The sequence below is a fragment of the Oncorhynchus keta genome, chromosome 35 (genome assembly GCF_023373465.1).
Source record: "Oncorhynchus keta strain PuntledgeMale-10-30-2019 chromosome 35, Oket_V2, whole genome shotgun sequence".
NCBI lineage: Eukaryota > Metazoa > Chordata > Actinopteri > Salmoniformes > Salmonidae > Oncorhynchus > Oncorhynchus keta.
The window spans coordinates 71483587-71495822 of record NC_068455.1 but is presented as its reverse complement, the minus strand read 5'-3'; the positions used below and the strand labels follow the sequence as shown (position 1 = coordinate 71495822).

At 41.8% G+C, this 12236-nt stretch overlaps 2 protein-coding genes across 9 annotated transcripts in view; one reads left to right on the top strand and one right to left on the bottom strand.

The window, feature by feature from the left end:
• The window catches only part of LOC118377309 (acetylcholinesterase-like), a 41205-nt gene extending 31296 nt beyond the window's left edge, over positions 1-9909 (bottom strand). Inside the window, exons 1-6 of one of the 3 annotated variants that reach the window (XM_052497632.1) lie at positions 9547-9909; positions 5648-6059; positions 3148-3252; positions 2657-2870; positions 2288-2551; positions 1740-1922 (exon numbers count right to left, since the gene is read on the bottom strand). In XM_052497632.1, coding sequence (XP_052353592.1) covers positions 1740-1922; positions 2288-2551; positions 2657-2870; positions 3148-3252; positions 5648-5967 — 1086 coding nt within the window. In that variant the 5' untranslated portion in view covers positions 5968-6059; positions 9547-9909. Of the gene's footprint in view, positions 1-1739; positions 1923-2287; positions 2552-2656; positions 2871-3147; positions 3253-4212; positions 5614-5647; positions 6060-9546 lie in introns of those variants that run through there. The other 2 variants (XM_052497633.1, XM_052497634.1) reach the window with 2 other exon arrangements.
• A 1840-nt stretch (positions 9910-11749) lies between these two features.
• The window catches only part of muc3a (mucin 3A, cell surface associated), a 50171-nt gene continuing 49684 nt past the window's right edge, over positions 11750-12236 (top strand). For all 6 annotated transcript variants that reach the window (XM_052497623.1, XM_052497588.1, XM_052497624.1 and 3 more), the window contains exon 1: positions 11750-11972. In XM_052497623.1, coding sequence (XP_052353583.1) covers positions 11906-11972 — 67 coding nt within the window. In that variant the 5' untranslated portion in view covers positions 11750-11905. The remainder of the gene's footprint in view (positions 11973-12236) is intronic.

The window sequence follows — 12236 nt, the reverse complement described above, 5'->3', positions numbered from 1 at the left end:
ATGTATGTTGTTCTGTATGTAACATATTGTATGTATGTAACATATTGTTCTGTATGTAACATATTGTATGTATGTATATTGTTCTGTATGTAACATATTGTATGTATGTTGTTCCGTATGTAACATATTGTATGTATATTGTTCTGTATGTAACATATTGTATGTATGTATATTGTTCTGTATGTAACATATTGTATGTATGTATATTGTTCTGTATGTAACATATTGTATGTATATTGTTCCCTATGTAACATATTGTATGTATGTTGTTCTGTATGTAACATATTGTATGTATATTGTTCTGTATGTAACATATTGTATGTATGTAACATATTGTATGTATGTAACATATTGTATGTATATTGTTCTGTATGTAACATATTGTATGTATATTGTTCTGTATGTATATTGTTCTGTATGTAACATATTGTATGTATATTGTTCTGTATGTAACATATTGTATGTATGTAACATATTGTATGTATATTGTTCTGTATGTAACATATTGTATGTATATATTGTTCTGTATGTAACACATTGTATGTATGTATATTGTTCTGTATGTAACATATTGTATGTATATTGTTCCTATGTATGTATGTATATTGTTCTGTATAACATATTGTATGTATATTGTTCTGTATGTAACATATTGTATGTATATTGTTCCGTATGTAACATATTGTATGTAACATGTATTGTATGTATATTGTTCTGTATGTAACATATTGTATGTATATTGTTCCGTATGTAACATATTGTATGTATATTGTTCCCTATGTAACATATTGTATGTATATTGTTCTGTATGTAACATATTGTATGTATGTATATTGTTCTGTATGTAACATATTGTATGTATATTGTTCTGTATGTAACATATTGTATGTATATTGTTCTGTATGTAACATATTGTATGTATATTGTTCTGTATGTAACATATTGTATGTATATTGTTCTGTATGTAACATATTGTATGTATATTGTTCTGTATGTAACATATTGTATGTATATTGTTCTGTATGTAACATATTGTATGTATATTGTTCTGTATGTAACATATTGTATGTATATTGTTCTGTATGTATATTGTTCTGTATGTAACATATTGTATGTATATTGTTCTGTATGTAACATATTGTATGTATATTGTTCTGTATGTAACATATTGTATGTATATAATATATTGTATGTATATTGTAACATATTGTATGTATATTGTTCATATTGTATATTGTATGTATATTGTATGTATATTGTTCCGTATGTAACATATTGTATGTATATTGTTCCGTATGTAACATATTGTATGTATATTGTTCTGTATGTAACATATTGTATGTATGTATATTGTTCCGTATGTAACATATTATGTATGTATATTGTTCTGTATGTAATTGTTCTGTATATTTGTATGTATATTGTTCCGTATGTAACATATTGTATGTATATTGTTCCGTATGTAACATATTGTATGTATATTGTTCTGTATGTAACATATTGTATGTATATTGTTCTGTATGTAACATATTGTATGTATATTGTTCTGTATGTAACATATTGTATGTATATTGTTCCGTATGTAACATATGGTATGTATATTGTTCTGTATGTAACATATTGTATGTATGTTGTTCTGTATGTAACATATTGTATGTATGTTGTTCTGTATGTAACATATTGTATCGTTATGGCCCAAACACACACACACACACACACACACACACACACACACACACCTTGCTGAAGCCGGGGGCTCCGTAGAGGAGGAAGAAGGAGCCCTCGTCCTGGTTGACTCCCAGCAGGATTTGGGTGTCTTTGATGTTGCCTGATGACAGCATGGCCTCTGGGTTATCAGGAAGGACCACGCCATCGATGACCGGCACGAAGGAGAAACGGAAGATGGCCGACCATGGCATGACCTGGGAAAAAAAGCTAAATAATATCAAATAAACCATAGTGACCCTATTCACTAGAACTGTACTACTTATTCATGATCAAATATAAATGTCAACACAAAACCTTGACTCTTTATTTCTCTATTTAGCCTAATTTAGAACACATTCCTCCAATATGTAAAATATAAATGTCAAATTAAGTGTAAATGCACACATAAACAAACATTTTAAAGTAAAATAAACATATATACACACAAAGGTAAACATAAATGCAAAGCTTTATACAAAATGTTAAGCTTTGTGTAAAACGGAAATATTAAAAGGTAAAACATGAATTTCAAACTTTCCGTAAGATGCAAAAATGTACGTAACACATCAATGTAAACGACCTGCCACTCCTGGTCGATGAGGTCCTGGGGGGGCTTGTTACGGAGACAGTCCACCAGCTCTGTGTCGTTACCCCCAGAGGGACAGCCCACCAGTTTCCCCAACATGGCAGCTCTCCGCTGGGCTTCAGCGGGCGTAACAGTGGCCCAGGGACAGTTGGGGACTCCACTCTGGAGGATGGCTCGGGTGAAGGTGGGGCGGCTGTCTGGAGACAGGAGGTGTATTCCCACAGAGACTGCTCCTGCACTCTCCCCAAAGATGGTCACCTACGAGTAGTAGTAGTTCATAATATTAATATTGAATTTGTAGAGAGCATCTCCCAAGCACGCAGGCATGAACGCACACACACACAAACTCTTTGTTATCATTACCTGCTTGGGGTTGCCCCCGAAGATATGTATGTTATTCTGGATCCACTGGAGGGCCATACGTTGGTCTAGTAGCCCCACATTCCCAGGGGCCTCCGAAGAGCCAGGAAGAGCCAGGAAACCAAAGGCCCCGACACGGTAGTTCATGGACACCACCACCACCTTCTCAGAGTGGGCCAGGTAACGTCCATCATACACATCCAGGGACGAGGAGCCACTGTAGAACAATACAAAACAATATAACATTATTGTCCATATGTTACATGGAACAATGGAACTTTGTCTCTGGATAGAGAGCACGTTGTCTTTCGTTCATTTATCAATCAGATATCACACACACCAAGAACCCCTGGATGGAGAGCATGTTGTGCCTTGCACAAGGGCACAATTGTAGTTAAGGGATTGTTGTTAGGATGTGAACCCAGAAGCCCTCTAGTTGCAAGATCAAACCCTCCAGTTACAGGGCCATCTGCTTAGCACACTGGGCTACCTACCTGTAGAAGCCTCCACCGTAGATCCACACCATCACGGTGAGGTTGTGAGGTCTGGGGGAGGTTGGTACCCAGATGTTGAGGTATAGGCAGTCCTCACTCATCTCCCTGTTGGAATCAGATCAAACTGGATTTAGTGAACATTGTGGCTTTGCAAGCTACCATCACAACTGGTATAATTTAAAATCCATTTAAAATCACAAAACACACTTTACCGTAAAATAATGAAAGGAAGTAAAAGATAATAAATAACATGAAAACCAAACGTCCCAAATGGCCCCGTTTCCTACATAGTGCACTACACGGACAAGTTCTGGCCTGGTTTAGATCTTATCTGTCGGAAAGATATCAGTTTGTCTCTGTGAATGGCTTGTCCTCTGACAAATCAACTGTAAATTTCGATCATCCTATTTTTCCAACTTAATTGAGGAAAATCAGAACAACCCGAAATGTCTTTTTGATACTGTCGCAAAGCTAACTAAAAAGCAGCATTCCCCAAGTGAGGATGGCTTTCACTTCAGCAGTAATAAATTAATAAAAAAAATCATGATTATTAGAAAGCAAATTATGGACTCCTCTTTAAATCTGTGCATTCCTTCAAAGCTCAGTTGTCCTGAGTCTGCACAACTCTGCCAGGACCTAGGATCAAGAGAGACAAGTATTTTAGTACTATATCTCTTGACACAATGATGAAAATAATCATGGCCTCTAAACCTTCAAGCTGCATACTGGACCCTATTCCAACTAAAATACTGAAAGAGCTGCTTCCTGTGCTTGGCCCTCCTATGTTGAACATAATAAACGGCTCTCTATCCACCGGATGTGTACAAAACACTAAAAGTGGCAGTAATAAAGCCTCTCTTGAAAAAGCCAAACCTTGACCCAGAAAATATTTTAAAAACTAAATCGGCCTATATCGAATCTTCCATTCCTCTCAAATTTTTTAGAAAGGCTGTTGCGCAGCAACTCACTGCCTCCCTGAAGACAAACAATGTATACGAAATGCTTCAGTCTGGTTTTAGACCCCATCATAGCACTGAGACTGCACTTGTGAAGGTGGTAAATTACCTTTTAATGGCATCAGACCGAGGCTCTGCATCTGTCCTCGTGCTCCTAGACGTTAGTGCTGCTTTTGATACCATCGATCACCACATTCTTTTGGAGAGATTGTAAACCCGAATTGGTCTACAGGGACAAGTTCTGGCCTGGTTTAGATCCTATCTGTCGGAAAGATATCAGTTTGTCTCTGTGAATGGCTTGTCCTCTGACAAATCAACTGTACATTTCGGTGTTCCTCAAGGTTCCGTTTTAGGACCACTATTGTTTTCACTATATATTTTACCTCTTGGGGATGTCATTCGAAAACATAATGTTAACTTTCACTGCTATGCGGATGACACACAGCTGTACATTTCAATGAAACATGGTGAAACCCCAAAATTGCCAGGGGCTGAGTCACTGGCTTACTGGTGCTCTTTCATGCCGTCCCTAGGAGGGGTGCGTCACTTGAGTGGGTTGAGTCACTGATGTGATCTTCCTGTCTGGGTTGGCACCCCCCTTGGGTTGTGCCGTGGCGGAGATCTTTGTGGGCTATACTCGGCCTTGTCTCAGGATGGTAAGTTGGTGGTTGAAGATATCCCTCTAGTGGTGTGGGGGCTGTGCTTTGGCAAAGTGGGTGGGGTTATATCATTCCTGTTTGGCCCTGTCCGGGGGTATCATCGGATGGGGCCACAGTGTCTTCTGACCCCTCCTGTCTCAGCCTCCAGTATTTATGCTGCAGTAGTTTATGTGTCAGGGGGCTAGGGTCAGTTTGTTATATCTGGAGTACTTCTCCGGTCTTATCCGGTGTCCTGTGTGAATTTAAGTATGCTCTCTCTAATTCTCTTTCTTTCTCTCTCTCGGAGGACCTGAGCCCTAGGACTATGCCTCAGGACTACCTGGCATGATGACTTCTTGCTGTCCCCAGTCCACCTGGCCATGCTGCTGCTCCAGTTTCAACTGTTCTGCCTGCGGCTATGGAATCCTGACCTGTTCACCGGACGTGCTACCTGTCCCAGACCTATTATTTGACCATGCTGGTCATTTATGAACATTTGAACATCTTGGCCATGTTCTGTTATAATCTCCACCCGGCACAGCCAGAAGAGGACTGGCCACCCCTCATAGCCTGGTTCCTCTCTAGGTTTCTTCCTAGGTTTTGGCCTTTCTAGGGAGTTTTTCCTAGCCAACATGCTTCAACACCTGCATTGCTTGCTGTTTGGGGTTTTAGGCTGGGTTCCTGTACAGCACTTTGAGATATCAGCTGATGTACGAAGGGCTATATAAACACATTTGATTTTGATTTGATTTTGAACAGAGTCCTAAGAGCCCTAGTCAAAAGTAGTGCACTAAATAGGGAATATAGTGCATTTAGGGATGCACGCAACAAGAGGATGTCTTAAACAATCAACCAGTTAGGGTTCCACATCTCAGAACCCTGGAAAATTTCAAAGTAAATGTAAACCTGTTCGGGTTCCACATCTCAGATCCTTGGAACCCGGGGAAAGAGGTGTCAATGAACTGATAGCAGGCGTTGGGGTAGGAGCTAGCGTCAAACACTCCCGACCACGGCTTCTTTGGCTCCGCCTTACGGAAGCGCTTCTTGCCCAGCGGGGGCTCGGCGAATGGGATGCCGAGGAAAGCAGTCACGTGACTCCTGTCGGGCGTCGGTAGGCGGATGCCGCGTAAGCTTCCTGCCCGCGTTGTCACGATGAGTTCCGGAGAGTCGCTCTGGGAACAAGAGAGTGAGGCGAGGAGCGAGAGGAAGACAGTGGAGGTCTTCATGATGTTGTTGTTTTCTGTGTTGTTTACTTCCTGGTTCTGGTTTCAGGTAGTCAGAAGTTTGTGGTCTCTGTTCTGTCTGGAGTCCCTCAGATCTAGATAAAGAGAAATAGAAAAAGAGGAAGAAAGAATGAAAGATAAATATAGATATATGGAAAAAGGGAGAGAGTGATGCTTGGAAAAATAGGGGCATGATAGGGATTTACTAAGCGACTGCGTGAGGTTGGCTTTAAAAAGACAAGGGAAAGGAAATAACTTGAAGCAATATTCCATATTGAAGGAAAACATGACACTATTGGAGTCAAATTAATCAGACTAACTCAGCTGATATGGAGGCAAAGATCTCTAAAACACACACACATGAAGTTGTAAGTTGTTGTTTAGGTTTTGCGATGTGTGGTTGCCATAGCGACAGGATTAGTTTGGGAAGCATTTACATTTATAACTGTCACTTTAGTGTTAGTTTCCTTACATTTATAACTGTCACTTTAGTGTTAGTTTCCATACATTTATAACTGTCACTTTAGTGTTAGTTTCCATACATTTATAACTGTCACTTTAGTGTTAGTTTCCTTACATTTATAACTCACTTTAGTGTTAGTTTCCATACATTTAGTGTTAGTTTCCTTACATTTATAACTGTCACTTTAGTGTTAGTTTCCATACATTTATAACTGTCACTTTAGTGTTAGTTTCCTTACATTTTGCATTACTAGATTATTAATTTGACTTTAATTTCTCTCATGTTCCTGTGGTTGTTCCTGAGGTGGATCAATAGTGGATTATATTAGGCTAATGTGTTACAAGTTGTGCAATAATTGGGGACATGTAGCATATTTGAATCATTATGGAACGCAGGCCATAGGTAGCAGTTGAAATCTGGAGCACGACTGGACCGTTGTCATCACAGTTACATGAAGATGCTTAGGGTAGATTTATAGGACTACTCTTCCAATTCTTCATGGATTGAACAATCGCACAATAGAACAATAGCACCTTTCAGGATGAATCAAACCACTATTTTTGATTCGCCAATATATTTTGTGCATAAAGGCTCTCCAACCCTGTTGTTTTTATGATTCAAAGATACTTTCCTAACCCTAAAATAATATGCAAGATCAGAGTATTTTTAAATCTACCAATTATCACTTAAAAGGAGACAAATATGCGTGTATTTACATGGCTTTTTTTCCATTGTCCCTAATATTCTTGATCGTTCTCTCCATATGTTCTTGTGTCTGTCGAGAACATTCGAATTAAAAAGGTACACCAAATTTAAAGGGATGGCTTTAGATAAATGTGTTGCATGTATTGATTGAAAACTCTGTTGGACAGCAAAGGTTTTTCAGCGGACGAATAAAATGTATGCGGCACGTGCAAGAGAACCACGCCTGCAAAGCCTGTTATGCACCCGCATAAGATAATAATACCAACTACTGAGAAGTGCGTAGGAAAGGCGTGGCGTCCAGGTGGTAGTCGAGGTAAACAAGACTTTGTTTTAGTTAAAATACTTTACGTGTGCCTCTCTCTCTCTCGCTCTCTGTGTGCCCACGCGCCACTCACAAGACGCCACCCTCCTGATTTTAATCAAATTATAGAGCACATATCTATCCATCAATCTAGGCCTATCCATCAATCTATCTATCTATATGGAGTAGCCTATATCTTGTAACGTGTAGATTAGACATATTGCCAATAGTTGGTAGATGATATGGTGTTATAGCAGCAAACCAAGCCATCTTGTTTTGACAGTAGCACCATAGACAGACATTATGCAACATCAAGGAGCATCACACACACACACACACACACACACACACACACACACACACACACACACACACACACACACACACACACACACACACACACACACACACACACACACACACACACACACACACACACACACACACACACACACACACACACACACACTCCAGGTAGAGTCCTGGTTACCCAGCTACAATACCCTGCTGCTGCTGTGTGTGTGTGTGTGTGTGTGTGTGTGTGTGTGTGTGTGTGTGTGTGTGTGTGTGTGTGTGTGTGTGTGTGTGTGTGTGTGTGTGTGTGTGTGTGTGACTGCCAGCTGAGGTAAACATACATCAGACATTCCTGACATGGCCAGGAATGCACTCACTTCAGTCATCATGAAGTGCTTTGAGAGACTAATCAAGGACCATATCACCTCCACCCTACCTGACACCCTAGACCCACTCCAATTTGCTTACCGCCCCAATAGATCCACAGACGATGCAATCTCAACCACACTACACACTGCCCTAACCCACCTGGACAAGAGGAATACATAACTATGTGAGAATGCTGTTCATCGACTACAGCTCGGCATTCAACACCATAGTACCCTCCAAGCTCGTCATCAAGCTCGAGACCCTGGGTCTCGACCCCGCCCTGTGCAACTGGGTACTGGACTTCCTGATGGGCCGCCCCCAGGTGGTGAGGGTAGGCAACAACATCTCCACCCCGCTGATCCTCAACACTGGGGCCCCACAAGGGTGCGTTCTGAGCCCTCTCCTGTACTCCCTGTTCACCCACGACTGCGTGGCCACGCACGCCTCCAACTCAATCATCAAGTTTGCGGACGACACAACAGTGGTAGGCTTGATTACCAACAACGACGAGACGGCCTACAGGGAGGAGGCGAGGGCCCTCAAAGAACCTCACACTCAACGTCAATAAAACTAAGGAGATGATTGTGGACGTCAGGAAACAGCAGAGGGAACACCCCCCTATCCACATTGATGGAACAGTAGTGGAGAGGGTAGTACGTTTTAAGTTCCTCGGTATACACATCACAGACAAACTGAATTGGTCCACTCACACAGACAGCATCGCGAAGAAGGCGCAGCAGCGCCTCAACCTCAGGAGGCTGAAGAAATTCGGCTTGTCACCAAAAGCACTCACAAACTTCTAAAGATGCACAATCAGAGAGCATCCTGGCGGGCTGTATCGCAGCCTGGTACGGCAAATAGTAATAACAGGCCTACAATAAACACTGAATTTGCCTACATATTCCGTGTTGCTCAACGCACAGATTTGACACAATTGCATTTGCAACATAATAATAAGCCAAGCTATTAATCCTGTCTGTTGCGTTTCACATCAAGTGTTCATGTAACAAACACGACGCCCACTGTCTATAAAAACTATTACAAGCACAACAGACGAGACATTGGCAATGTATGTGTGTGCGAGGAGAGGAACGCCAACAAACACACGTGTCTCGCTCAGTGGTCTCACCATGGATGGCGCGTCACACACACACAACATCGACAGCACAGTAGCTATACCCCACCACACTCACGCACAGTCACCCCCCCTCTCACTCTCTTTCCCACAATATCCAATTGCATGATCATGTTGCCGGGGTGAATGAATATCCCACATTCGAATGTTCCAATTCCATTCCACTCACCGACGAGAATGACAGAGGAGCGAGGCGAGATCGTGTCATTTCCAACAGAATGTCTATAAAAGGACAGACAGCAGCTGCTGCTGCACGCACGGAGCTCGAGCCGAACCGAGCGCACCACTGGGCTCAGGCTGTGCGTTTGACCTTACCTGGCTAGTTAGTAGCCTAGTGGGTCCAACCCGGCTAAAGACGCTGCTTCGCAGAATCCCCTGGGAGACAAGCGACCCTCGCCCTGTCATCCTATTTAGACGAAGTTAAACCCAGTGTCCTCGGGACAGTTAGTGGGTGAGTGAGGGTTTCTGGTCGGGGAGCAAAGACGCGCGGTTTAATTACGGTCTTCGCTGCTTTGCTGTCAGCCCTAGGTGTTTGTTTAATGTGCCCGTGTCTCTCTCTCTGTATTGAGTGGGGGTAGTGACCCCTTACTGTGCTGTTAGGACGGCGGGGGAGACTGCCGCTGATAAAGCGCTCCACAAATGAAAAAAAAAGAAAAGTAGTAGGCTACTTCTCGCGAGAAGTCCCACTGCCCCTCTCAATTCAAGGGGCGTTATTGGCATGGGAAACGTGTTTACATTGCCAAAGCAAGTGAAATAGATCTTAAACAAAAGTGAAGTAAACCTTTTTTTTTTTTACAATAAACATTCGTTCCAAACGAATAGAGACATTTCAAATGTCATATTATGGCTATAAACAGTGCTGTAACGATGTGCAAATAATGAAAGTACAAAAGGGAAAATAAATAAACATAAATATGGGTTATATTTACAATGGTGTTTGTTCTTCACTGTTTGCCCTTTTCTTGTGGCAACAGGTCACACATCTTGATGCCACCTACCTCCAGTTCATATTTTTTGTGTGGTGCACCAGGAATCAGCGCACGCACACACACACACGCACGCACACGCACGCGCGCACACTACCCCAATAGAACTTACATGATGAAGATCAATGTACTTGGCTATACATGGAGAAGTGTTAAAAGCCTTTTAAATGTAGTATAAAAACTAAGAACATTTTTATAAATGAGTTCCCAGGTCTAAACCAAACATGTCTTCAGTTTAAATGTCAGAGAGACAGATAGTAATTATAAAAGTAAGTATAAACCTATTATACTGTCTTGAATGATCTGAATGAAGCCTTGACATACAGGTGTGATAAATGTTAGATAACAGCAATAAAGTGAAGTGAAGCGTGATGTGCTTTCTGGTTCAAAATGGCTGCCGCTCATTGCATCACCAAAGTGAAGGGAAAATCTAGAGACACAACTGGTCAGCAAACCCATGTTGGATTTAGAGTGTTAAGGGGTGGGGTTTAGGGAGTTAAGATTATGAAGATGCCATTCATGTCCATTTAATCAATGCACCCCGTGCTTTGATAGTGGAGGAGTTGGATCTATCAGGCGCATTTTAAATCACCTGAGTTCCCAGCTCCTCCGCCTCTCCACTGGCTTCAGTTTAAATGTCCGCTACAAGACCATGGTAATTATAAAAGCCATAAACCTAGCTGTGAGGAGGGAACGGCACCTCAGTACCTCCAGGCTCTGATCAGGCCCTACACCCAAACAAGGGCACTGCGTTCATCCACCTCTGGCCTGCTGCCTCCCTACCACTGAGGAAGTACAGTTCCCGCTCAGCCCAGTCAAAACTGTTCGCTGCTCTGGCCCAAAAATGGTGGAACAAACTCCCTCACACGCAAGGACAGCGGAGTCAATCACCACCTTCCGGAGACACCTGAAACCCCACCTCTTCAAGGAATACCTAGGATAGGGTAAGTAAGGGTAAGTAATCCTTCTCATTCTCACCCCCCCAACAAGATTTAGATGCAAGTGGCTGTTCCACTGGTGGTCATAAGGTGTATGCACCAATGGAAGTCGCTCTGGATAAGAGCTCTGCTAAATGACTTAAATGTAAATGTAAATGAGTAACTTGGTGGAATACACACTGTACTGCATATCCCATCCATTATTAAAATCAAATCATATTTTATTAGTCACTTACACATATTCAGAGAGCAGGCTAGCTTGATACACAACAGCATCTCAAAACATTATTAAGTTCAACGTTCAAACCAATTTTAATAGATTTTTGTTGAGTCATACAATCTCACTAAAGACTATGTCCAAAATGGCACCCTTTTTCCAGTGCACTTACATGCCTTATGACAATGGCTACATGAACCCAGGTAGGTCAGACACACGCACACACGCACACACGCACACACACACGCACACACACACACACACACACACACACACACACACACACACACACACACACACACACACTAATGGGTCCAAGGGTTAGACATACTGAACATGACACCCCAAGGCTAAACCCTGGCAGTCTATATCTGGGGGAGCCAGAGGTGTGTGTAGAGGACAGGTGTGTTTAGAGTACAGGTGTGTGTAGCGTTCAGTACACCATTCTGACAGAGAGGTACATCCACCCGTGAGTGGATCAGGACCAAGGATCGTAGAGAGAGAGAGATACCTGGACCTAGACGATCATCATCATGACCATAACCAGCATTAGCCGCTCCTGGATCTCTGGGCTAATCATCTGCCTGTTTATCACTGCTGGTGAGAATGCTTCCTCTGCTGATCGGCACTTTACAACAGGAAACCAATTATTGCAGTTTAGAAGTGTTTACAATGGTTTCAACATATATCATCTGTTCGATATAACAATTTATCACAGTTTATAACATGTTCAATATTAACCTTTATAATGTGTTAAATATTACACTCTTTAACCGGTTTGATAATACAATTTAAGAAGGTCTAATGCTGTTTCTAAAATACAGTTTATAACCTGATCAATATGACAGTTTATACAAGTCTATA